The 25,042-nt window shown below is 59.7% G+C and overlaps 3 protein-coding genes across 5 annotated transcripts in view; 2 read left to right on the top strand and 1 right to left on the bottom strand.

The window, feature by feature from the left end:
* SEMA7A (semaphorin 7A (John Milton Hagen blood group)) overlaps positions 1–9,807 on the top strand; it is a 32,000-nt gene extending 22,193 nt beyond the window's left edge. For 2 of the 3 annotated variants that reach the window (XM_041123363.1, XM_030014250.2), the window contains 10 exons: positions 231–315; positions 868–978; positions 2,315–2,454; positions 2,814–2,992; positions 3,155–3,263; positions 3,971–4,169; positions 5,870–5,985; positions 6,619–6,770; positions 7,324–7,391; positions 7,796–9,807. In XM_041123363.1, coding sequence (XP_040979297.1) covers positions 231–315; positions 868–978; positions 2,315–2,454; positions 2,814–2,992; positions 3,155–3,263; positions 3,971–4,169; positions 5,870–5,985; positions 6,619–6,770; positions 7,324–7,391; positions 7,796–8,145 — 1,509 coding nt within the window. In that variant the 3' untranslated portion in view covers positions 8,146–9,807. The remainder of the gene's footprint in view (positions 1–230; positions 316–867; positions 979–2,314; positions 2,455–2,813; positions 2,993–3,154; positions 3,264–3,970; positions 4,170–5,869; positions 5,986–6,618; positions 6,771–7,323; positions 7,392–7,795) is intronic. The other variant, XM_030014251.2, reaches the window with a different exon arrangement.
* A 3,767-nt stretch (positions 9,808–13,574) lies between these two features.
* On the top strand, positions 13,575–20,628 carry LOC115341287 (cholesterol side-chain cleavage enzyme, mitochondrial). Its single transcript, XM_041123364.1, has 10 exons — positions 13,575–13,945; positions 16,987–17,054; positions 17,652–17,807; positions 18,008–18,207; positions 18,630–18,833; positions 19,348–19,508; positions 19,586–19,752; positions 19,903–19,981; positions 20,197–20,388; positions 20,506–20,628. The coding sequence occupies exons 1-10, from the start codon at positions 13,922–13,924 to the stop codon at positions 20,626–20,628; spliced, it is 1,374 nt and encodes a 457-aa protein (XP_040979298.1). The 5' UTR covers positions 13,575–13,921.
* Positions 20,411–25,042, bottom strand: part of CCDC33 (coiled-coil domain containing 33) — a 30,092-nt gene continuing 25,460 nt past the window's right edge. Inside the window, exons 12-20 of the mRNA XM_041123362.1 lie at positions 24,659–24,794; positions 23,319–23,514; positions 23,132–23,220; positions 22,765–22,896; positions 22,482–22,554; positions 22,104–22,225; positions 21,773–21,856; positions 21,561–21,656; positions 20,411–21,168 (exon numbers count right to left, since the gene is read on the bottom strand). Coding sequence (XP_040979296.1) covers positions 21,106–21,168; positions 21,561–21,656; positions 21,773–21,856; positions 22,104–22,225; positions 22,482–22,554; positions 22,765–22,896; positions 23,132–23,220; positions 23,319–23,514; positions 24,659–24,794 — 991 coding nt within the window. The 3' untranslated portion in view covers positions 20,411–21,105. The remainder of the gene's footprint in view (positions 21,169–21,560; positions 21,657–21,772; positions 21,857–22,103; positions 22,226–22,481; positions 22,555–22,764; positions 22,897–23,131; positions 23,221–23,318; positions 23,515–24,658; positions 24,795–25,042) is intronic.

Raw genomic sequence — 25,042 nt, 5'->3', positions numbered from 1 at the left:
TGCACATGGCTCCTCTGTGCTCACTTGTCATAGTCCCTGTCCGCTCACCTCCTGTCTGCAGCAGGAGCTCTGCCTGGCCTATTTGACGATGGGCTGCGTCCTTCCCTCGTTTGGGCTGTGTCAGCCAAGGAGAGCTGCTTTCCTCCTGCCCCAGGGGTAGATGTGGGCACCTGGCTCCCCTGCTTTCCCTGAACTGATCACACTTAGGGACCATTTCTGTCCTTACCCAGACGCAGAGAAAGGAGCGCACTTCATGGGATGGGAGAGGTATTGCTCCTTTCACCCCTGACTCGAATACCCTCGTTGTCGTTGATGGTAAGTCTGACTGCTCACATATTTTCAGTCATAGTGCTGTGCAGGAAGGCTGGGCTCTCTAACAAAAAGGGGCACCCTGAGGCTGCTCCAAGGGCTTTGTCCCTCTGTTCTAGTTGGCAACTGGCCTTAGCGCTTCTTGCTTTTGCCTCATCGAAATCCACATCCTTCTAGGGCAGCGCATGGCATAAAGTTTATTCCTATCCAGGGTATGAGGGTTGAGTCTCTGTGCGGGAGGGTAGAGTGCAATGGAGACAGTGGGGAAGGAGGGTCCTGCGGTAACTCCGCTGCTCTGGGCCTGGCAGAGGGACAGAGGAGGATCCTTCCCAGAGGTAGAGCAAGAATCTGTCCCTGCCACTCTTTAAGGAAAAGGACTGGAGGAGTCCTGCCAGGCCTGCTCCATCCTAGGCAGTGAGGACTGGGTTTCTTGACCTGTATCCACCATCTTGGTGAGTCCATGTGCCCAGAGAGTTCTTGGTTCTTTGTTTTCTTCTCACAAATGCTTCTGGCCCCTCCGGAAACAGCCTGCTGCAAATGAACCTTCCTGTCCCATAGGTCATGACATCTACTCCACCATCAAGAAGAGCCAGCAGAATGGCAAGATACCCCGTTTTCGTCGAGTGAGAGGGGGTGGAGAGCTTTACACAAGCGACACAGTGATGCAGAGTAAGTATGGGGGAGATTCTGAAGGCGTGGGACCTGCCGCTTTGTCCCACCAGGCAGATAAGTTGAACTTTTTATCAGTCCGCAACTGTGGGCCATATGTATACAGCACAGCTTGGAGGGGTAGATCCTCTCTGCCCAGCTGGGGTGTAGCCCCAGAGCTTCTTGTTTGGGTTTGGTCACCCCTAGAGCTGTGGAGAGGGCTGATCCGGTCCCCACCTGCAATGCCGGTGAGGAGGGACCCAGCGGCTCCCTCCAGCTCTCTTGCTGCCAGCTGGGGGAATTTCAGCTCTTTGCTTCTGGGACAAAACAACTGACAAGTGAGTTCCTCTTGCTCAGGGTGAGATGGGGAAATGGAGAGAAATGGGTGGCAAGTTCCCTGTCAGATGCTGGAAGAAAATATGGTTGTGTGAAGGTGCCCATCAGCTGCTGTGCAGCGGTGGAAACAGGAAGAACAACTTCCACTCCAGGCAGTGACTCTTTCCAAATCCCCAGCCAGGGTGAGGTCTTGAGGCATGAACATGTTGGGCTGTGCATGAGACAGGGTGGGCAATAGAGAGAAAGGACCCTCCTCAATTTCCATGAGCTTGTTCCATTGCCTTCCCCCAAGCCTCCCCAGTGACACTAGGGAATGGGAGATTATTGAACCCCTGGCCAAAGACGAAATCAAATCAAAATGACGCCAGGGCAAAACAGGACTTGTTCATGCAGGGCAGTGGAGGGGGGCAACCGAGGCACCGGCAAGAAAACCTGATAGACCCAGAGCCGCAAGACCAATCCCACACTTACACAGAACTCCCTGCCACGGGGACACCAACTAATGATGCTCAGAGGGACTCTGCCACTGCTGGGGATGCCCTTTGTGGCAGTGGTGTATTAATAGGAAGAGCATCACTGGATTTTCCACAGCAAACACAAACAACAGTGCAGCTTATTCCCACTGAGGAAGCCTTCCTGAATGATGATAGCTCCCCTGCAAAAGGAGGGAGAATGGGTTTCCTTCGCTGCTAAGCAGCTGAGGCTTCACCGGGCTCTGGGGACTTGGCCTTCAAGGGAGCGGGTGCATGGAGTTGGGCAGGAGGGAGAGGAAGGGGAACCCACTGGGAAGGTGGCACATGAAAAGTGGTTGTTAGTGTGTTAGTGTGACGCACCAGTCAGGTGTAGACGATGGGCTCAGACCTGTCCTTTGCCTGGAGCACAGATGGTGTTTGCATTTCCTCCTCTTGTCTGAGGGTGAGCGGTTAGCTGCAGGGCACGGTGGTTTGGTCCCAACTGGTGGCTTTTCAGATGAAATGTGTGTTCAGGCCAAGGTTTTCTGATGGCTCGCTTCCCTTTTCAGACCCTCAGTTTGTCAAAGCCACCACATTAAGGCACGAAGAGCCTCACCAAGACAAGATTTACTACTTCTTTCGTGAAGACAACCCGGATAAGAGTCCTGAGGCCCCTAGAAACATCTCCCGAGTGGCCCAGCTGTGTAAGGTACCATGGGAATAGTGTATGGTGGGGAGGCAAGAGTGTTACAGGGGTGGCAAATGGACGTGGCAGCTCACCTGGTGTTATTGGTCCCTCTGGCTCAATTCTCTCCTCTGCCACAGAGTTCTTGTGGGGTACGGCCATGTCCTTTGGCCTTCCCATCCTCTGGCTCCCATCTTGCCTGTAGGGGAGAGAAAGCCCTGTTCTGTCTCTCTCGTATGTTAGAGAGGTACATGATTGTTGCAGTGACCGGCAACAAATATACCTCTGGAGCATCCCCCGGTTATCCATCCAAGATGGTGGACGGGAGGCACTTTGTATTCTTCTCTGCCAAACTCTGACTCCCCGCTTTCCCTCTCCCCCAGGAAGATAAAGGGGGAACCAGTTCGCTCTCTGCTTCCAAGTGGACCACTTTCCTGAAGGCCAGCTTGATTTGTGTTGACCCAGTCACCAAGGGCAACTTCAACTGGTTGCAAGATGTCTTCTTTGTCCCTGCGAGTAACTGGCGACACTCCAAAGTCTACGGGCTCTTCACAAACACCTGGTGAGCGTCTTTGCAAAACAGGCAGATGTCCTGTCCCGTGGGCCAAAGCCTTTCTGTCAGCCCTTAAGTGTCTCTGGCAGGCACTTGGGTGGAAAACACGCTCCAGCTCTAGGGGTGATGGCCAATGTCTCCCTGACCCTCTCTTTGTCTTGTTGCCCACAGGGGAAGCTCTGCTGTTTGCGTCTATTCCTTTGGGGACATTGACAACGTGTTTCGGACGTCCAGACTCAAAGGCTATAACGGTCCCAACCCAGAGATCAAGCCTGGGCAGGTGAGTGAGTGATAAAAGATGCCCACATGAAGTGGAGAAGCCTCCTGAGGCCAGGAGAGCTCGTCCCTGCTCCACCACTGCAGTTGTCAGAGTAGCTGGGGCAGGTGAGGGGACGGTCCCACCACTGAGCAGCCAGGTGAGAGCTGGGGCAGCGAGGAAGGTTGTAGGCATGCAGGAAGAATCTGAGGTTTGTTGCTGGAAACAAAAGGAGGCTGGATAAGGTCCAACACCTTCATAGAAAGCAAGGGGAGACGGGCTCTGCGTGCCTCGGCAAACAGGTTTGTGAGCTCTTGCGTGTGAAGCTGGAGGACAGTGTCTTGCCCTTGCGTTTGCTAACCCCGGGGGTTCACCGAGCCAACCTGCAGCCCGGCCCTGTGGTTACAGGCGCACCACTGACCTGGCAGCAAACAGCAGGGTGGGGGGAGGCTCCCCTAAGCCTCGGGGGTGGGAAGGTGTGTGTGACAGGGCATGAGGCTCCTAAACCGTGACTTCTGCAGGGGAGATCGCTGGTGGGGCCTGGCAGGAGCGCAATCACAGCAGCCCCAGGGCTTGTGTTTACTCCCAGGGCAGGCTTGCGCATCGTGCCTGGGCATCCCCCTCTGGGCTGAGGTATCCACGCTGTGCCCTGCCTTGCTCTCCTGCCCTCGAGCCTCATCCTCAGGGACCTGTCTGACTCTGTCGGTGGCTTTCGTCCCCTCTTGCTGCAGTGCGTTTCCTCTGGACAACACACCCCGAGCGAGACCTTCAAGATAGCCGACAGCCACCCGGAGGTGGAGGACCGGGTGGAGCCCCTCTCCCCCACCAAGAGCCCCTTATTCCACAACAAGCACCGCTACCAGAAGATTGGGGTGCACGAGGTCTCTGCGGGTGATGGACGCCGCTACAATGTGCTTTATCTGGCGACAGGTACTGGGAACCATTCTGTCTGGAGTTCCCTGGAGTTTGCTTTCCCCTGGAGGGTAGGGAACCCAAGGGAAGCAGACGAGACCCCCAGTGCAGAGCGAAGCAAGGGGCTATGTTCCCAGCTTGGCATATGTCAAGCAGAAAAGAGCTGCCAAGTCCCAGTACAGCTAAATACATCCAATTTGGCTGCATAGGCAAAGACAGGCTGAAAGCAGAATCCCAGCACGTGAGATTTACCCAGTTGGGCTGCTTCAGCCTGTGGTAGGTCTCAGGCCAAGTGTTTTTAGGGCAAGGAAGGGGTAGCACAGCTCTCCCCAGGTGGAGCTTTACACTGTCAAGCAGAAATCCTTTGCAAAGGGACCCACTCCGTCATCTCCTGTCCCTGCTTGCTCTAGTGCAGCAGCGCAGACTTCCTATGAGGCCAGCACCTCCGGCTGGAGACACAGCCAGCTGATCACAGCTGCTGGTGGTCCTGGGGCAGCCGGAGATGCTGCGGAGCTGGGCCAAGGCAATTCAGCTGCAAGTGAATGGCATGGAGAGCAAAAGATTGGCAAGCTCAGGCAGCTGCCTGGGTTCCCATGCAGTGCGGCTACCTGCTGCCCAGAAGGTGCAAAGGTTCCTAACCCAGTGCTTCCCTCTCTTGCCTGCCTGCCTCCCCGGGCTTGCTCCCTACAGCTGTGCTCATCCCTTTTTCTGCACTGTGCTGGGATTTGTTCACTGGCACTTGTGGAGGGACTTTCTGGGGTTTTTGTTTCCTAATCTGTGATTAAAAAAATGCAGACAGCTCTCAGTAGGTGGCCTGCGTTGGATTAGGGCCCACGCACGCTCAGGTTGTTCTTATCTTGCCGAAAGCCTTAGCTTAAATGCAGCTAACGCCTTGCAGACTCCCACCAGGGAGCTCGCTCCAAGATGCAGGGCTTGGCAGGGCAGCTGCCCACCCTCACTGGGGTGGGTGGAGGCAAGGGCCAGCACCTGGGGGGTCCTAATCCCTGCCTGACCTGGGGTCACCTCTTTCATCTCCACCTGGTTGATGGTGGAGAAGGGAGCGACTATTTGGGAAGGGGAAACCATGCAAGAACTAAGAGAGGGTAAAGGATGAGGATTCCTGAGCCCTGTTCCCTCAGGATCTGCCTTTCTACCCCTCCACCAAACTGACTCATTTTCTTAAATCACCAGTTTGGAGTCTTTTAACTGGGGAGGGGAGTCAGTTTAATTAGAAAAACAGAAAGGCAAAACCCAAGTTTCAGCCTCAGGCGAGCAGTGAGATGAGGCTCGTGCAAGAACAGGCCAGTGATCAAAGCAGAGTGGAGCTCAAGGGCAGTTGGTTTTTCTTGCTGAGGCTGTTACAGCGCAGCTGATCAAAGCAGGCACAGCTAGGTCCGGAAGGGTGATGGGAAGCGGGTTCCTCGTGGCTCTTGGCTGGGAGGATGACAAGGCTGTGCTGTAGGAAACGCTACTCTCTGGGGGACGATTTCCTAGCAGAGCAAGCAGGCTCCTTCTGAGAAAGGTCCTGTCTTCTGTGGGTGGCTGGTTTCAGGAATCCAGTCCAGCCTGGCTCTGCAGAGTGGGTATTGTGTGCCACAGCGAGGGCTGGAGGCAGAGCTGGTTCTCTGCCTGGCTTCCCCACCCCTGCCGGCAGCCCCTCTGCCTTGCCTTTCTGCTCTCAGCGTACTTCATCAGGGCTCTCCCCTCTTTCTTTCTAGACAAGGGATCCATCCACAAGATCGTGGAGCTGCCAGACGGGGTGCAGAACATCATGGAGCTCCAGGTCTTCCCAAAGAAGGACCCGATCCAGTCCATGATCTTGGACCACAAGAGGGTGGGTCTCTGCCTGCTCCGTAGAAAGGAAAGCAGTGGGTCAGGCTGGAGCTTTAAAAGCAGGCAGCAAGGAAGGCAGGGACAGATGGTTTAGCGACAGCCCCTGGATCTGGAAGTAGCCTCTGGGTGGGTTTGTGGGGGGTCCCGCATTGTGCTTTGCTAAATCCTAACAGCTGAGCTGATGTCCCCAGTCCTGGGTAACTCTCTGTGTGGTCAGTGGGCAATGGAGCTTTTTGGACACCTCCTCTCCTCTGGAGGCAAGGGAAGAACGAGGCTGTTTGCTCCCTGGGCCAAATCCCAGCACAGTGTTCTCCTCCCCCTGCAGTTTCCCTCTCGTTGTCCAGCCTTGCTGGCAGATGAGCTGTCAGACAGCGCTAGTGCTCCGTCCCGGAGTTGACAACACCGCTGTCACTGGTGGAGCAAACTTATTTATACACAGGGCTGGTGGGGGAAGGATGACTGCTTTCCCTCCCATGATAGGAACATATGACTGCATTGCCTGGAGACCTACCAGCCCTGCTGGTGAAATCCACCCCGGTATCACAGTGAAGCTGCAGGAGAAGTGCTAGACGCTTGTAAGGTGGCACTGGGACACAGTGCCGAGATGATCAGCCCCTCTGCTTCCCTCCTGCAGGCAGTGCTGTACATCGGCTCAACAGATAAAGTCGTGGAGATACCCATGGACATGTGCAGGGTGTATCGCAACAACTGTGACAGCTGCTTGCTGGCAAGGGACCCGTACTGCGGGTGGTTCAATGGGAGTTGTCAGTCAGTTTATCTAAACCGGTACGTGGTGCAGACAGCTTGCTGTTTCTCCGTCACCTTCAGCTGGTTTCTTTTATGTGAGAAATAGCCAGACCCTCAGTGTTCCCCTTCCTGGCCAGGGCCACACATGGTTTTGAGGCCATCTTCCCATCACAGAGAGAGATGAGCCCATCCTGTCCAGGCAGTAACAGCACAGACGTCTGTGCTGTCCCCAAAAACTGCGCCTCTGCAGGGATCCGTCCCTCCCGCAGCACTGCTGCTCTGGAGAGGGAGAGGTCAATGGGTTTTGAGCACCCAGCCCCTCTTTTGCTGTTAGAAATGTGTGTAGCTCTGCTGGTTGTGATGCTGTTTAAAGCAGTTGATAGTGGTGAGTTGCTGGGTCTCGTATTTGTTACCCACCAACCTCCTAAGTGGGGGTGGTGGGGTGTGTTTTTCCCTACCCAGCTAATAACAGGTGTTTAAACTTTCTTCCTTATCTGATCCACTGCATCTTTTATGGGCGTTTCCTTTCCTGGCCCTGAAATGCTGCTTCCCTGATGTTAATGCTTTGTTAATGCTTATTCCCATCTGCTAGGGAGGTGCGTCAGAACCTGAACCTGGAGCCATGGCAAGGAAAGTGCCAAAACGGGGATATTAAGGAAGGTATGTAAAAGTTTTGAGCTGTAGGCCATGTATCCAGGGGGTGTTTGGCGCAGGGTTACTGATTCTCAGGTCTTTCTATGGGTTGTGCAACATGTTCCAACTCATTGCTGGGGAACTGGGAATGACTGTGCTGAAACCAAGACACCAAGCAAGTGTCAGCTTGGACTTAATCACTAGATAATGTGTTTCTTAGCTGGGTGAGAGGGTTTAAACTCTGTGTTTGCTGATGTCCTGGGAGAAGACTCCCATGGACTTCACCAGGTGTGGGTAAGGCCCTGCCAGTGTTGTTAAATGGCTGTGTAACACATCCCCATCAACCCAACTGTTCTTCCTTCCAGACTTGTGGGGGAATCTGTGGTCGCTGGACATGCCTATTTCATCCCCCACTTCTCAATCTCTTCCAGTAGATGACTTTCAGACCATCACAGTCGTCCCTTTCTCCCGCTACTACCTCAACTGTCCCATCGAATCCCACTATGCCACCTACAACTGGTATCACAACAACAGCCTCATCAAGACCTGCAACACCACCCACCCCCAGCAGGACTGCTTCCACTTCATCCAGAACGTGAGCCACATTCACTACGGCCGCTACGTCTGCGTCTCGGAGGAGGACGGCTTCAGGCAGGCTCTGGTGAAGGAGCACTTGGTCAACCAGCTCAGGTTCATGTCCCAGAAGGGCCAGGCCACCGTGACATTTGGCTCTTGGCTGCAGCTGCTGCTCATGGTGGTGTTGGTGGAGCTCTTCCACTGAACACGACAGGACTGTGTTCCCACCATCCTGGCTGCTGCCGCTCTTCCCGCACTTGCTGTCTGCTCCTGAGGCGAGATCCCCATTCTCTTAGTCACTCCTTGGACGTTAATATTTGACTGTCCCAAGAGGGGTCCTGGGCAGCAACCCCTCCATCTTTGGCCTTGGTAGAAGAGTCATGGTGAGGAATATGCGACTGCAGGGCCAGATGGAGCAGGGTTTGGGGACAGGGAGGGAAGGGGTGGGGGACGTTCGCTGTACCCAGCAGCATGAAGGGAGCGGTGTCAGCCTCTCCGCGAGCCCGCGCTGTTAGCTCTGTACTGGTTGTCGACCTGAGCCTACCCTGGGTGCGGACGTTCAGGGGACTTCTGCCGATGTGCATGCACTGATCCTCAGGGCACGATGACTCCTCTCTTTGGGAACGTGCATGCGATGAAGAGGAGGAGCCAGCCCTTGGCCTTTCGAACTGGTTGATCTGTGCTTCGCTCCGAGTGGGGACTTGATGCCTCCGAGTTTTTAGGGGCTAATGTCTGTTTGGGTTGGCAAGCAGCTGGAACGCTCCCAGTGTCACATGTGAGTCGCCTCCTGGTCTGGAGAATTGGGCTCTGGAAGGGTTTTAGGGTTTGGTTTCTTTTTTTGTTTTGCAGCTGGCTTTGACATGAGAGGGAGATCGGGAACTAGCACTGGAAACCTGCAAAGCAAAGACAGGCACAAAGTTAGCATTTTGCATGGAAAAGCCTTGGAAGGTGACTAGATTTGGGGTGTGGGGAAGGACAGACTGAAGGGGACAGGAAGGGAAGATGGAAGCAGAGCCCAAACCAAACCCGGGAGGCCCTGGGAAGAAGTTTTAAACGCACAAATCCTCTGCAGGCAGCTAAGGGCATTTATCTGTGGGCAGCAGGCAGCCCCCTGCTCCCAGCACCTCTCCTCCAGGAGAGGGACCGGGCTTCCTCAGGGAAAGAGGCAGCAGGCTGCTGATCTCAGGGCGATGCCGACGGGCTCAGGGGGGGCTGTGGCTCTCCTCACCGCCCGGAGCAGATCTGCCCCTCTCCCTCACAGTGAGGGGACAGGGCAGGACCAGGGTTTGCTTCCCTTGGGCTTTGAGGTCTCCGAGCAAGACTAAACTGTGAAAAACGGGATGCTGTCCCTGCACCTGCGGGCAAGGGGCGATCCCACACCTTGTCCAAACCTTTCCCAGCCCTCTCGACGGCTGAAACGCCCCAGCCTCGGGCCGTGTAACCGAGGGGGCATCGTATCTCATGCTTCCAGTAACCTGTCGCAGCAGCACAGCTCCTGCTTTGTGCCTGCTCAGAGACGCTCAGGAGTGCCCGAGGGGTCTTTTTGGCAAGGGGGCTTCTCGTGACCGCAGACTACGGACAACGGGCCAGAGCTTCCTACTGCACTACATTTCCAAGATACCCCCCTCCCCCGAATCTAGGATAGAGCTTCTTACATCCCTTCTCAAAGCACTTTAACTTTGTGAACTAACAAATACCTATTTATTATCAACTGATGATTACTGTACTTGTATAATTTTATAATATTGTAGAAAGCGAGTTCAAGTTAGAGAAGAGGAAGAGCAAACACCACAACAGCTACCAAAAAAACCTTTCAGAGCTGTGACCAAAGTGAGAATGTGATCGTTGAAATAAAGAATGGAAAAGAGTAGGCGAGTGCCGTGTTTCTCGCCAGGAGCTGAGGGCTGCTGCTGTGACGGTGGCCAGGGTCTCCCCCGACCATCTTCCCTCACGACCAAGGGGTCCCCAAACCCTCTTCCATGTCTCGCCTGCCTCTCCTCTCCAGCTGCAGCCCCAGCCCAATGCCAGGCCACCCCTTGTGCCCGGGTCTTGCTGTTCCCGCTTCAGGCTGGCACCATCGGGAGCGAGAAGCTGGGCAAATTCCCGCTGGAAAAACCCAAGGGGGGTGTTAGCAGCGCACGGCTCATCGCCGCCCACCATTCTTGGAAAACGAGGGATATAAATAGTGGCGGCGGGTCCTCATGGGCACGGAGCCGTCCCAGCGCCTTCTGCCTGCGACTCTGCCGGGAGCTGGGGCAGGCATCGTGATGCTCCCGCGCATCCTTGGCTTTGACGTCGGGAATGGCTTTTAGGAACGCATGCACGGGCTGCCTGGGTGACAGCCTGTGAAACGGCGTGGCACTGAACTCGCAGCTCTCTTTTTTTGCCGGTTTTGGGGAAAAATGAGCTGATGGTTGACAGCCGGCAGGGGGGAAAAGGCCGGGCTCAGGATGGAGGGAAGCAGGCAATAGGAGGAATTCAAGCTTTTAAAACGTGCCAACAAAAGCAGGAGAGAACAATACCCCCACCTCTCTTTCAAACCCTCCATCAAAGCACCTTGGCACAAAGGCAGAACCGGTTGCCGAGCCCAGCAGACCTGTTGCAGCGCTCGGCCCCCTTTTGCGGGGCTTTCAAAGTGTTGCGGCTTCATCTAAACCCGTGCCCGGCTGCCTTTCTGTGTGCTATTCTTAGTGCTTGCTGCTGGGCCGGTTCCTGCAGGTAGCGTCAGAAAATATTCAGGTATTGGCAGTTGGGTTGGAGCCCCCCCACCAAGCTCCAGCCCTAGTTTGCAGCGACGCACCGACGAGCTCCTTTCGCAAAGTTATCGGAGGTGATGGGGTACCAGCCGGGGGCACGGAGATGTCGGTGACGGGTACCTCTGTCCCCTGGGACATGTGCCACAGGTCTGGGCCCAGGATTTGCAGGAGGGTTTTGCAGGTCCCTGATCTGCAAGGTTTTGGGGGGGCGGGGAACGGGGGACGCCGGGCTTGGCAGCTGAAAGCGAAAGCCTCCCTTGCCTTATTTCTTTCTTAGCACTGGGTTTGGCAGAAAACTTCCCGCCGGTGCAGGCAGCATATGCGGCAGCGCTATCTTGACGTAAAGGAGAAATGAGCCCAAAAGGCAGGCGGGTTTCAGCGGAGCTAAAACAAGAAGTGTGATTTCTGGCAGGCCCCCCTCCGTGGTGGGAGGAGGTGGGGAGCTTGCCCCAGACGGGAAAGGAGAGAAACCCAGCACCCAGGCGTTATCCCCCCGGTGCTGTACGCGGACGCCGAGACATTTGCATTTCCAGTTCTATTGCTGCCGAGCGTTGGATTACCAAAGCTCTAAAACCCCTCACTAAAACCCCAGACAAGTGTTTCGCGGTGCCCCGGGAAGAGGTGAGCGGGAGGGCTGGGAGCAGAGCCCGAAAGCGATGCTGAAAATCCCCCCGGGAGCGGGTCGGAAGCGATGGGCTGGGGCTGTGCGGGCTGCAGGACTGCGATAACACCATTTCGGCTGCCCGGGCTCCGTTTTCTTGCCCGAGAAGCAGGCTGAAAGCACGGGGCCGAGTGGCACAAGGACAGCCCTGGGTAACACAGGGACCCTATGGACCTGCAAAGGGGCTGCAGCAGCATCTCCTTCCCCAGCCCAGCCTTTGCAAGTGGGTCCCTGTCCCCGCTCCCTGGGGACGGCCAGGTCAAAAGATGGAGCCTTTTGCTAAATTTCCTGAGAAAAGCAGCAAAGGCGGAACATTTCAGGCTGTGTTTTATTCTGGGCTGCATTTCCCCTGGCCGCTGGCTGTTTCCTATAAATACAATGAGCCGAAAGTTGTGGGCGAACACATGTACCAGGGTTTATTGAGGGCTTCGGGGCTGCTGGAGGGAAAAACCATGCGTGGGGAGGGGAAAGCCAAGGCGTCACCGTCTTCATCCCGTCTATGGCCACATTGTTTGAGCAAGTTATTTTAGGAGCCTTGTTTCGATGAGAGCAGGCACGCACAGGAAGGTCAGGTACTGCAGCAATTTCTCCAGGCTTCTTCCAGCACAGGCTGGGGGGGATGGCCACATGCCTGAAACAAAAGCCTCGAGAGCGTTTGATTTTTTCCCAGCCGCTGTTTTTGGGGGCTATTTCTGCCTCCAGCCTCCGCAGCGGCCTTGGAGGCTGCTCTGGGAGGAGAGTTTGCTGGGCAGGACAATAGACCAAGGAAATCCTGTATCCGTCTCGATGGGATGCAAGAGCTGGTGAGAAATCCCACAGTAGCTGCCTGCTTGCTCCGTGTAAGGCACCCGGGGTGCGCACCGACCGTAGGCGCATCCGAGATGCCGTCTCCAGCCATAGCATCCCTCTGGGCAGCTTTTCCTGGTGGGATGGGGGTACGGAGCAACTCCAGAAGGAGCCGTCTGGAGCCTCGAATCGGGATGTCCCAACGAGCACCCCTGCTTTCAGGAGAGCTGGGATCCCAGGGATGGAGAGGTGCTGCAACATCTTCCATCCTCCCTGTCCCCTGGAGAAGAGCAGCCCAAGCCCTCTCCCGGCGTTTTTCTTATCTTGCATCTTATCTCTTATCTTGCTGCCCTTCCTGGCCATGTCTGAGCTGCAGTTGGTTATCTTGCATCTTATCTCTTATCTTGCTGCCCTTCCTGGCCACGTCTGAGCTGCAGTTGGAGCTGGAACCGGGCCCAGCAGCACTGCCGTCACCCCCGGGCCAGCAATCCCGTGGGTGTCCTGCCCATCCCGCCCATCCCGCCTGACGCAGCCGGTGTCACCGCCCGCTTCCCCTGGGACAGGCTGGCAAAAGAGAACCCTAAACAGAGCTCATGTGTCTGGATCAGGTGCCCGAAACCATGCCACCCACCCGGCTCCTTCCCCCTTCGCTCCTCTTCGTCCGACCTGTTTTTCCTGTCTGTGATGTGGCAGCTCTGTTTGCAAGGGGCGTCTGCTGCCCTGCCGCTGTTTCCCACTTTTCCCTGAGGATCTCAGGCTTTAACCAGCCTCGGGCAGGTGTCTGTCTGTCCATGCATGGCTCTGGGCTCCTTTTGCCAGTGGCCCACGCTGGGGCACGGAGGGGACACGTGGTGTGGGTCATGCTACGCCACCGAGGCGGGTTGGGGCCGGCCGTGGCGAGCGATGCGAGTGGGAAATCCAGCCGTTTACTAGAAATGAGATAACCCAGGAGATCCTGGAGGAAGTTAAACATGGGATTAACCAGCGTGCCTTCCTCTCACGTGGCCGTGCTCCTCCTCCCCACAGCTGCATACGCAAATGCTCTTCCCCCTCCAGCCATGAATTTCCACTCGAGAGCCCCGAGGGGCGATCGCGGCCAAAGGACGCATCCCATCAGGGTGAGATACCCCATCCCGGCTCGATCGACACCCCAAAACCCAGGCATCGCCCCGGCAATTTTGAGGTCTGGGACTGAACACAATAAATTAGTAAGAGGAGATTCAGTTTAATGGAGCAGGACAATAAAAACAAGCTAGAATCGCCCCTGTTTCAGACTAAAGCTTGTCCTGGCTGGGCCCGTCCTCCCGATGAGCAGCTCTGGGTGCTCCTGGCAGCTCCTCGAGCATCACGCGCTCAGCCCCGAGCGCCTCAGGGATGCTGCCCAACATGTGCTGGGTCATCCCCTTCTCTCTGCTCCCGGGGGAAATCCTCCAGCAAGAACTGCTTGATCATGGCTACAGTCTGTTTGCAGCTGAAAGTTTTCTCTTTTTCAACACGATACTATGAAAACGAGTTTTGCCCCCTCCCCTCCAGCCCCAAACTGAATCACAGGGAGTTTCTGGGCAGGAGTTTTACTACTGAAATTTTCCCAACCACCTGCTCGTGGGCAGGAGCTGAAAGCTTGTAATGAATGGATTCGCTCATGCGGAGAGCAGGGAAGACCCCAGGATGAAATCACTGCAGAAAAGAAAAGAGCCTGTCAGAAGATACACGAAAAACCCCGTCCTTCCCAAGGGTTGGGCGCGAGCAGCGGGCAGCCGAGCAGCCTGGGTCCACATATGGATGCAGGCTGTATTTTTAAGGTGAGAAAGCAATGCAATCAACTCCACGCCCTTTTCCCAGCCACCGATTTCACACCTGCTCTGCTCCACTCTCCGTCCCAGCGATGTGATGCAGTCCCTTTATTCTGCCCTCCAAACCAGATCCGCTTTCCAGCATCACCCCGGCTGAAGTCAGCCCCATCCCAGCCGGTTCCCATCAGCTCCGTGGGGCAGAGATGCAGAAAGGGTGAGCTGCTCTGCCAAAACACCTTCCCTCTGCTAAATCCCTGCAGTCTTGGCATTCCCAGACCAAGGTGACCGGGGGATGAGGTCGAGGAGGGGGATATTTCCAGAGAGGTTGGGGTTTCGCTGGGGCTGGGGCTGAAGCCCTGGCTCAGCGAGGTTTCCTGCCACGGAGCAGAAAGCCGGGGGGGTTTCTCAGCAGCGTCTCGGAGGTGTGATTTACCGGGGGAAGGTGTGAAGGGGCCAGGTGGTTACTCACCCTGCTCGCTCGCTCGGGGAGGTGATACACGCCAGGAAAGCCCCGCAGGGGGAAAGTGAGAGCACAACACCCACGGGTGCCAGCTCTCAGGAGTGGGAAGTCCCACTGGAGGGATGCTCCTTGTCCGCGGCACGGGTGGCATGGGGAGAAGGCCACCGGGGAGGGGAGAGACTCTCTGTTTTGGCTCTTCCAAAAATAGTAGGGGATACGCTCAATTCTCACGGGCTTAGTGGGCGAGCTGCTGCCTGTGGAGGTGGGGGAAATGCCTCCTCCTGTCCACGTGCTGCCCGCTTCGCTCATCACGGATGAGGCCGTCGGCAAAAGCGGTCAGAGCCCCAACCCCGCCGCGATTTCTGCTGGCTGGGGAAAGAGTGATGCTGTGGGTTTCTGAGCACCTCCCCGACCCGTTTTCTGTGTCGTCCCCCCCCCCGTTTCCATCAAAGCCCCCCCAAACCGCACGGATTCCTGTGCCCACCGCAGCAGCCGGCGGCTTCCTCTGCGAGCAACGTTCTCACGGGCTGTCAGCGTGGGGACAAACCGTCGCGTTTTCTTCGTGCTGCAGGGGTGGCAACGCCGTTGGGGGGGTGCCCCGAAAATCTGGAGACCTCCCAGGGTGGGGGGCCAGAAGGAGGAGGGCAGGGCCCCCCCCGGAGGATGCGCGTGGGACCCCTTGGTGATGCGGGGGACGGGCACGGGGTGATGGAGCCCATGAGCTGGTTCCCCACGCTTTGGGGAGATGGTGGAAAGAGGGGGTTCAGAGGTGACGCTGAGTGTGACGCGTGGCTGTCCCCTCTTGGGGCTGGGGGCAACGGGGGCACCCAGCGCTGCGTGACGGCAGAGCTCAGCCGCGTGGCTGTGTCCCTTGGGCCCGCACTCGTGTTTTTACGAGCACCGAGGTGGCCAAAAGGCTCTGGACTGAGCCCGTTCCCGTGGCCGGAGGGGAGACAGCAGGTCCCACCCGGGACAGCGGCAGCGCGAGGGGTGAAGGACAGCGGGGTGGCACCGTGCCACCCGTGTCCCCGAGTTATGGGGCTGCCGTGGGACCCCCACCGAGCCGGCGGGTGCTCGCCCAGGGCGAGCATCTTCGTGCGGGTGGTGGCAGCCGGGACGAGCGATGGGGTGGCCGGGACGGGAGGGGACAGACCCCCGTCCCTTGGGAGGTGACGGGCACCATGGCTCGGGAGGGGACAAGAGCCTGTGCCTGGCAGGGGCCGGGCGACACGTCCCGGGGATGGAGGGGACGGACCGGTGGCCGTCCCCGGCGCCGGTGGCAGCAGGCGGGGCAGGCGCGCCCCCCGGTGCCCGCCGCCGTTCTCGCAGCCCCGGCTCGGCGTCCTCGGCATCCTCCGCTCTGCCTCCTCCTCCTTCCCAGTTCTCCGGGGTAAATGATAACCGGAGCATGGTTTTAAAACGGGAAGAAGCCCAACAGAAACCCTCCGCCAGTTTCTCCTCCTCCGGGCCTTCAAGGCTGTGGGATGGGGACCCCCGGGGACCCCCAGGGAAAGGCCAGGGACCCCCAGGGACTTGCCTGGAATCCTGCCCCCCCCCCTCCTCCAGGGTCACCCCAGAGACCCGCCAGACCAGCCCCAGGGACACCCCAAAGGGATGCCCCAGAAAGGCCCAGGGATCCCCCAGTGACCCCCTCCCCATCACCTCTCCCACCACCCATCGCCAACTGGTTGCCAGCGGGTGTTACTGGGCCTGGGGACAATGGCCCTTGTCTGCCGCCAAGCTCAGGGGCTGGAGCCTTTGTCCCTGCCTCGACGGGGACATGACACCCCAAAAAGCCTCTCTTTCCTGGCGGGGGGGAATGCGTTCGGGGTTCCTGCGCTAAATGGCAGCCGACGCTCTGGGGCAGGAGAGCCTGGGAACGGGGGGATCTGCAACCCCCAGCACCCCCTGCCCCGGGGAGGACGGAGGTGAGACACCCCCGGTGATGGCCAGGCGGTCCCCGAGGCTGTCCCCTCCTGCAGTGACCCATCAGGCCTGAGCTTTTTAAAGTCTAACCCACGCTATTTTGTCCCCCGAGATCGTTTTTATCATTTATTCTGCAGACAAAACGTTCCTCCCCTTGGCAGCTGGGATTTTCATTTTCGGCGCTCGCAACAGCACCCGCTTTTATTGGGGTGGCACGGGCCACCTGCCAGCATCACCCCGTGCCGCTCAAGATCCGTGCCTCACCTGGCAAACCCCTTACGGCAAGGCTGGGAGGGGATGATGCTCTGCAAAGCCCTTTTGGCTGCCCCGTGCCCCAGTGCCTGCCGCCTTGCCGGGGCGAAACGTCCCCGTCCCTGGGGCAGCCGTGACTCATTGGGAGGCGGGCGAGAGCATCTCACCTTGAGCGAGGCCGGCTGGGGGATAAGAGCGAGGCCACCCTCGCCGCCTCCTCCCGCCACCCGCTTCCATGCTCAGCCGGCTCGCACCCAAACCAGGCGTCTTGCGGGGATGTCTCCCTGCCCAAACCGGGGGATGCCGCCGGGCTGGGGGGGCTCCCACCCCCATCCAGCCAATTCCTCGACCCTTCAACCAGCTGCCTGGTGACTGGCGAGCCGGCTGGCTCAACCTCTACCGCTTCTGGCAGGAGGGCGGCTTGCACAACGTCCATCACATCATGGCTCGCAAGTTCCAGCAGTTCGGACCCATCTACAGGTGAGGCAGCATCTGGCCCCAGCATCCAACCCCCCCCGCCCCCCGCTCCCCAGCTCCGGCAGCCTTTCCTGTCTGGGATGCTGTTGCTATTCCCAGCCCTGCTCTGGGTGGTAAATAGGTGGCTGAGCTGCCGGAGCAGCCTAGCTTGCCCTGTGCCGGCCAGGCTTGATGCCACGGTGAGGGGCGAGAGGGGAGACCCACTCGTGCCTTGAGGATGCGGGATGTCGGAACGAGGGGGCGGCAGGGCTGGAGAGGGACTCTTCCCCCCCCCCAAATCTCTGCAGGGTCTGGAGCTGACATCCCCAGGCAGAGGGGGATGGAGGTGGGAGGCCGGGGGGGGGGGGGCAGGGGGTTGTCGAGGTCCAGCACCCCCAGTTGTGCCTGCCTGAGCCCTGGGGGCCTGACCCTGCCTGGTGCTGAGCTGCCGCACCCCCCTGGGATGGGACCCGCAGGCAGGGTTTTGGTGGGTGCGAGGGGGACGGTGGTTGGTTTGGGGGTGCTAGGGGGAAGGGGGTTGATCTGGGGAGATGAGGGGCTGCAGGGGGACGCGGGTAGGGGTCAGGGTGCGGGGCCGACCCCCCCTCCTCACCCTGGCAGGGAGAAGCTGGGTGTCTACGAGAGCGTGAACATCATCAGCCCCCGGGACGCTGCCACCCTCTTCCAAGCGGAGGGGACTCTGCCGGAGCGCTTCAGCGTGCCCCCCTGGGTGGCTTATCGTGACTATCGCAACAAGCCCTATGGCGTGCTCCTCAAGTGAGTTGGGGGGGGGGGGGTTGTGCCCTCAAATGGGGCTCCCGGGTCCTATCGCGATAGCCCCAGCACACGGGCGGGTGGGAAGCTGGAGCATCAGGAGGGTGATGGGGACCCGTGCTTTGGGGGGTGGCATCCTTTGCGGGTGGGGGGCTTGGGGGGGGGGGGGGATGCCTCTGACTCCCCACGCTGGTGTCCCGCAGGACTGGGGAGGCCTGGCGCTCGGACCGCCTGATGCTGAACAAGGAGGTGCTGTCGCCGCAGGTGGTGGAGGGTTTCGTGCCTCTGCTGAGCGAGGTGGGCGAGGACTTTGTTCGGCGGGCACGAGCCCAGGTGGGGAAGAGCGGCCGGGAGCGCTGGACGGCCGATTTCACCCACGAGCTCTTCCGCTTCGCCCTCGAGTGTGAGTGTCAGGGGCACGAGTCTCTGCAGGACATGTTCCCCCCCCCCGCCGAAACGCCCCTTTGCGGGGTGGCCAAGGTGGGCAACACACTGTGTTTCCCCCAGCTTCATCCTCAGAGAAGGGCAAACGAGCTTCTCCCCCAAAGCTGTAGCATCTAGGGGGATGTCCTCTCCCCAGACAAGTAGAGAACAACTCAACGCTGTTGATAAAACACTGTTTTATCATCTACCAGTCGTCAACTGGTAGCCAACCCTACCCAACAAGGGATGCCTTCATGGCCCCGTGATGCTCGGAGCAAACGGGAGGCCAAACCGGGTCCCCGTAGCCATGGAAAGGCTGGAGTTGGCCCTGGAAGGGTGGAGGGGATGGAGATGGGGTCCCCCCCCCCCGGCCGGATCCCCTCACGGGTGCCGTGCTTGCAGCCGTATGCCACGTGCTGTACGGGGAGCGGCTGGGGCTGCTGCAGGACTTTGTGGACCCCGAGGCGCAGCGCTTCATTGACGCCGTGAGCCTGATGTTCCACACCACGTCGCCCATGCTCTACCTGCCACCCACCCTCCTCCGCCACCTCAACGTCAAGACGTGGCGGGACCACGTCCAGGCCTGGGATGCCATCTTCTCCCAGGGTGAGTGTTCCTCCTGCCCACACCTCCCTGTGCCCTTTTGAGGACTTGGCTCCATAGTGCAGCCTCATCTCGCCAGCGTGGAGACCTTCTCCTGGGTCCAACCACCCAGCACAGGGCCACCAAGGCCAGGAAGGCTTTCCACATCTGGAGCTGGTGGAATGGAGCAGTGGGGAACCATCCAGGAACGATGAAGGGCAGATGGTGGGCATCACGTTGAGGGGAACAGCTCTCCCAGAGGGGCTTGTGGCCTCAGAGAGCTTTTGGCACCTGGGACAACCCTCCTGCAGGGTGTCCCCCCCGCTTGGGGCACCCTCACCCCCCACCCTCTGTGCCCACCCTGCCACTGCTGGGTCCTGCACTCGGGACCGCAGACCCAAGCCGCCGCAGGGGCAGCTCCCATGGAAAAACCACCAGCGTGGGGCGACGACGTCCTACGGTGCCACATCTGGTGCCTTCCTCCTCCACCACGGCCCCGGGGGGAGGAAGACCATGCCGTGTCTCCTCGTCTCCTCAGCGGACAAATGCATACAAAACGTCTACCGGGACCTGCGACTGCAACGCAAGAGTGCCAACGAGTACATGGGCATCCTCTGCAGCCTCATCATGCAGGACAAGCTGCCCTTGGATGACATCAAGGCCAGCGTCACCGAGATGATGGCGGGCGGGGTGGACACGGTAAGGAGCGGGCAGGGTTGTTGGACAGGGAGAAGGTCCCGGTTGGTGTCGAGCCTTGCTCCCTTGCCCCGCTCCAGACCTCCATGACACTGCAGTGGGCCATGTTCGAGCTGGCACGGTCCCCGGGGGTCCAGGAGCAGCTACGGGCAGAGATCCTGGCTGCCAAGCGGGAAGCGGCAGGGGACAGGGTGAAGATGCTGAAAACCATCCGGCTGCTCAAAGCCACCATCAAGGAGACGCTCAGGTGAGGAGGAGCTCCCGCTGAAAAACACCCCCAGCCCCTTCCCTCCCCGAATCGCTGGCACTGCTGGGATGTCGCGCATCCAGGCGGGAACGTGGGCGGGCCAGGCTGTCCCCAAAATCAGGTGCGTGGGACCTGTCCCCCCCTCTCCAGGCTGCACCCCGTGGCGGTGACCCTGCAGAGGTACACCACGCAAGAGGTCATCCTCCAGGACTACCGCATCCCCGCCAAGGTGAGAGCTGCCACCGGGTCCATCCTCGCCCCGACCCGCTTCACGTGGGGCTCTGGGCGGAGGTGGGACCGGGAACACGGCTGGGTGACGTGGTGGGGAGCAGCCGTGGGGCTCATCTGGGGCCGGACCCCATCCCTGCACCCCCTCCCTGTACCCCGAGCCCCAGCGAAACCACCTGGGGAGCCCGGACCCACGGGGCTGATCCTTCCCTGCAGACGCTGGTGCAGGTTGGTCTCTACGCCATGGGCCGGGATCCTGAGGTCTTCCCCAAGCCGGAGCAGTTCAGCCCCCAGCGCTGGCTGGCAGCTGGCCCCAAGCATTTCAAGGGGCTGGGTTTTGGTTTCGGACCCCGCCAGTGCCTGGGACGCCGGATTGCCGAGCTGGAGATGCAGCTCTTCCTCATGCAGGTGAGCATCCCGCTGCTGGGGACGCTGGGGACTTGGCGCTGGAAGGGACCCGGGAGGTGGCACGTGGGTTTTGGTACCTCCAGCATTTTCCATCCGCTCTTTTCTCTTCCACCCCAGATCCTGGAGAACTTCAAGATCGAAACCATGAGAGCGGTGGAAGTTGGGACCAAGTTCGATCTCATCCTGATCCCGGACAAACCCATCTACTTGACCTTACGGCCGCTCGAGTCCCAGGCGTGAGGAGCCCAATCCTGGGGGACACCCAGCCCGTCCCAGTTTGGGAGCCATCCCCGACAGCCCGGCACCGCTTTCAGCTCCTTACAGCCAGTCTCCGGCCCGGGGATGTGATTTGGGGGACGGCTGGGACGCTTTCACGGCCACAGCCTTGGCTTGGCGCATCCCTGCCTTCGCTCCAGCCCGCTCAAGGCTGCGCTTACGCCACAGGGGAGATAAACCGGAGCAAACCCCCAGCCCCGCCGCCACCCCCGTAACCCCCCAAGGGAGTGCAGGGTGGGTGGGTGCTGCTGCACCCCTCCAGTTGCTCGGGGGGGGGGGGGGTCCCCAGGGACCACACTGGGGACCGCGGCCGTGCTCCTCCGACACCCTCTAATGTTTTGCTTTGCCTCTGATTTACTCTGTAATTTCATCTTGCGAAAAAGCACCGGCTCCTTTTTTGCCGGCGTTTTAGGTTTCTCCGTCTCTCTCGCCAGGTGCAGGCTAGGGCAGGGGGGCCAGGGGCTGGGGTCTTCTCAGGGGGGCTGTGGAGATTGCCGGCAAGTGCTGGTGGGGAATGGGAAAAGGTCTCAGGGGGGCTGTAAATCCATCCCCTCTCCCCTTGGGGGCATTGGCTATGGGGGAGAGGGCTGTGATAAGGGGGTTGGCGGCGGGGGTAGTGTGCGTGACCCTGGGGGACATCCTAGGATGCTGGGGAGCGGGGGTCCTGCAAACCTAGGGACCACCCTCCCACCTTGCCCAGGCTCCTGCAGGGAAACTGAGGCAAATCCCCCCTGATGTGGGGGTGGGCATGGAGACCCCCAGCCACCCCGCTCCCCCAGCTGCCTGGGTGCAGAGGGGTGGCTCTGAGCCCCCCTCCCTCCCCCTGGCAGCAAACACCGGCTGCCAGCTTCCACGTTGGGTGGCCCTGGTGTCCCCCCCCCCCTCAAGGTGCTCACCGTGGTGGGGGCGTAGGGGAAGCCGTGCTCCCGCTCCAGCAGCCGAGTGCCGAGCTCCTGCTTCTCCCGTCCCCACCTCCTCGCCGCCTCCTCCAGCTGGGACGGACCCAAACCAAGCTGGCTTTTTCCAAAGCAGGGAGCCAGAGGTGCCCCCCCCCCCAGCCCGACACCCCAAGGCCCCCCCCCCCCCCCGCAACCCACCCGATGCCCACCTGCCTCTCCAGCACCCGCCTCTGCGCTTGCGCCTCCTCCAGCCTGGCCAGCAGAGACAGCTTCTCCGCACGCCCAAAACCACCCTGTGGGCCACAAGACGAGCAGGAGTGGGGAAAGGCAATGCCAAATTACCGCCCCCCCCCAGCTTCCCACCCCCTGCTCATGGCGGGGAGCAAGCCACAGGGGTGGCTATGTCCCCACAGAGCCGGAGATGCCGCCTTAGGTGATGTCCCCGGCGTGCCCGGTTCCTCCCCGGCGTCGCTTTCTGGGGTGCCACGGCTCTGCCCCCCCCACCCCATACCAGCCCTGTGCCCCCCTCCTCGGTTTTACCGGCAAGGTTGGGGGCTGCGGGATGACGGGGGGCAAGAGGTGGGGGGGTCTCGCCAGGTCCTCCCGCAGCCTGCGGTTCTCGGCCAGCAGCACGGCGTACATCTCCCCGGAGAGGGCTTCGCCTGTGGGATGGGGTGAAGGGGGGGAACTGGGATGCGTGCTACACCCCCCCTTTGTGCAGAAATGGGGGCCAGGAGCAAGCTCCCACCTCCCCCATGGCCAGGGATGGGTAAGAGGGGGCTCAGGACCTCTTTTGATCGCCCACCACAGGCCACCCCATGGTGCAAACCATCAGAAGGAGATGGCCACCAGCAGAAGCCAGCAGCTCTTATAGCGGTCCCCCCCCCCTCGAGGGTCCCTGTCCCTGCTTGCACCCACCCGCTGGCTTCTCAGTACTCCTGCCCGCCCCGGCGAGTTTCTCCCGCAGCACCCGCTCCATCGCCTCGATCACCTGCCGGAGAGAGCAGAGCCGTCCCCACGTCACCAGCTCGACGCGAGGCTGTGGTGACTGTCACGTCTCCCCAGCCACCGTGGTCCTGGCACTGGGTGGTGCTCGTGGAAGGGTGGAACAGACCAGAGGGTCCCATCTTCTCCAAAGAGCCTCGTTCCCCCCAACCTGCCCTTCTTACCCCAACCTTGTGCCCCCCCCCCCCCAACTCACCTTCTCCTGCTGCCGCACCGTCTCCTCTAAGCTCTTTGTCTTGGCCGCCTTCTCCTGGCACCTCCTCAGCACGGCTTGCTGCTGCCGGTGGGCTCGCTGGAGCAGCACCAGGTCCTTCTCCTGGTCATTTTTCTGGGGGGGAGGAAGGGGAAAAACCCCCCAGGGACCTCTGTGCTGAGCCTTAAGCCCTGAGTCATCACTTGTAGGGCTGGGAGAGCCTCATGGTGGGGGTCCTGGGGCTCTCGGGCACTTGCTTGGCTATGGGGGTGTTGTGATGCTCTCCCTGCTGCCGCCCTGCTCCTCCGCTCCCATCCCATCCCATCCCATCCCTCGGGCAGCCCCTGCCCGCTCCTGCCGGTATCCATACCCGGATCAGCTCGTTCTGCAGCCGTTGGACACGGTCCTTCAGCCTCCTCATCTCCGCCGTACCGGCCACCAGCTTGTGCTTGAGGGTGGCTGCAACAGCCCCGTGCCACGTCCTCATCACCCGGCCAGGGGATGGTGCCAAGGAGAGGGGTCCCCCAATTTCTACCTCCTCCTTCCCCATCACGCACCGAGCCTGTCCAGCAGCTCCTCCCGCGTCATGACGTCCAGGTCCACGTCGGCAAGCAGAGTGTGGCCCAGCTCCTCCTGCGAGGCCAGGCTGCGCCGTAGGTGTCCGTTCTCCACCTCTAGGCTGGTGACGTGCTGGCGCAGGGACAGGAGGTCCCCGGCCATCCGCTTCAGCGCCAGACGGTAGCTGCTCGCCTCCTGCCAGCCCAGAGCAGAGCTGCTGGCACCCCGCTGCCAGCCACGGCTTTCCCCGGCACCAAGAGCTCAGCTGAGGATATTTGTCTTGAGGGTCAGAGCCACCATGGAGGAGCTAAGAAACATCTCCAGTTTTTCCCCTCCTCTTGCAACCATACATCCTTCTCTTTCCCATCCATCCATCCTTCTCCTCTCCATCCATCCTTCTCCAACCACGCAGTCTCCTCTTCTCTAGCCATCCATCCTTCTAGTCTCCAACCATCCATCCACCCACCCATCCATCTGTCCATCCATCCTTCTCTTCTCCAAACATTCATCATTCTCTAACCAGGCATCCTGCTTTTCTCTAGCCATCCATCCTTCTAGTCTCCAACCATCCATCCATCCATCCATCCATCCTTCTCTTCTCCACCCATCCTTCTCTTCTCCAACCATCCATCCTTCTTTCCTGTCCCTCCAAACCTTCTCCTCTCCACCCACCCACCTCTCCTTCCACCCAACAGACACCCTTCCCCATTTCCCCATCTTTTTCCACCCCTCCCTTGGGGGAAAAACAACTCTGCCAAGGACATGGGGTAGAGCAGCGTTGGAGCTGGGGGTTAGTCTCAAGCTCTGAGCCTTATGGGGCTTTGCAAGTCTTTAAAAGAAGGGAGGTGGTGAAGAATAACAAAAGGATGAATGTTTTATATAGATGAGCCTGGGGTTTTTTTTAGCACCAGTGGGGTTGGGGAATGCCTTGTCAAGTGATGCTGAGGGGGAAGAAATTCCCCGAGGGTTTACATCTTCTCAGGCTGACCCTCCTGAATCCCTCCCTGCCACGCTGGGCTGCGGAAAGGATCCCAGCAGCGGGGACCTTGGCCGGAGGGAGCCGCGTGCCTCCAGCTCCCCTGGCCCCCCGCTCCCAGCCTTGGGGATGGCCTTGGCCAGCGGCCCGTGGGGGGGGGGGCCGGGGCGCGGGGAGGGGGTGCAACAGCATCACTCGGCCTTGAGGAGGGGGGGGATAGGGGGGCAGGTGCAGCGAGAGCTTCGGCTCCTTCCTCCCCATCTGCCTGAGAGCTGTTTCATCCAGGACTCAGTTCACCCCCAAGATAAAGCCTGCTCCAGCCGAACTCAAGGGCCGACCCCCCCCCCCCAGACCTTCACTCACCGGCAGCGTAGAGCTTCGGTCCCCACGGGAGCCAGGACCCGCTCTGGGGACGCTGCTGTCCCCCCCGGTGCCCCCAGCTCCTCCCGTCTCCTCGGCACTCACCGGCTCCTGCTCGTCCCCGATGAGCTCTTGGGATCTGCGGAGCAGAGACCGGGGAGGTGGGACACCCTTGGCCAGCTGCTCCCGCCAGAGTGAAACACCGGCAAAGCCTTGGCCGGGGAACCCTCCATAGGAGACAGGAGCCTTTTTGGGGTGCTGGGGGGCAAGGCAAGTGCCGGTGGGGATGGGGGTGCGGGAAGGGTGGGAGCCTGGAGGAGACGAGGAGGAAGATCGGCAGTGATGGGGCAGGAGGAGAAGCCACTAGGGAAAACATGGGGAGAATGG

Source organism: Aquila chrysaetos, chromosome 5, assembly GCF_900496995.4.
Source record: "Aquila chrysaetos chrysaetos chromosome 5, bAquChr1.4, whole genome shotgun sequence".
In the NCBI taxonomy this organism is placed as follows: domain Eukaryota; kingdom Metazoa; phylum Chordata; class Aves; order Accipitriformes; family Accipitridae; genus Aquila; species Aquila chrysaetos.
Note: the sequence above shows the minus strand (reverse complement) of the source record. Positions and strands in the feature narration are given on the sequence as shown.

Excerpts from the sequence above, each read along its gene's own strand:
- LOC115341287 (XM_041123364.1), top strand. The coding sequence starts at position 13,922 with ATGGATGCAGGCTGTATTTTTAAG. Across the intron at positions 13,946-16,986 it reads ATGCAGGCTGTATTTTTAAG|GAGGGCGGCTTGCACAACGT; the intron begins GTGAGAAAGCAA and ends CGCTTCTGGCAG. Across the intron at positions 18,208-18,629 it reads CTTCCGCTTCGCCCTCGAGT|CCGTATGCCACGTGCTGTAC; the intron begins GTGAGTGTCAGG and ends CCGTGCTTGCAG.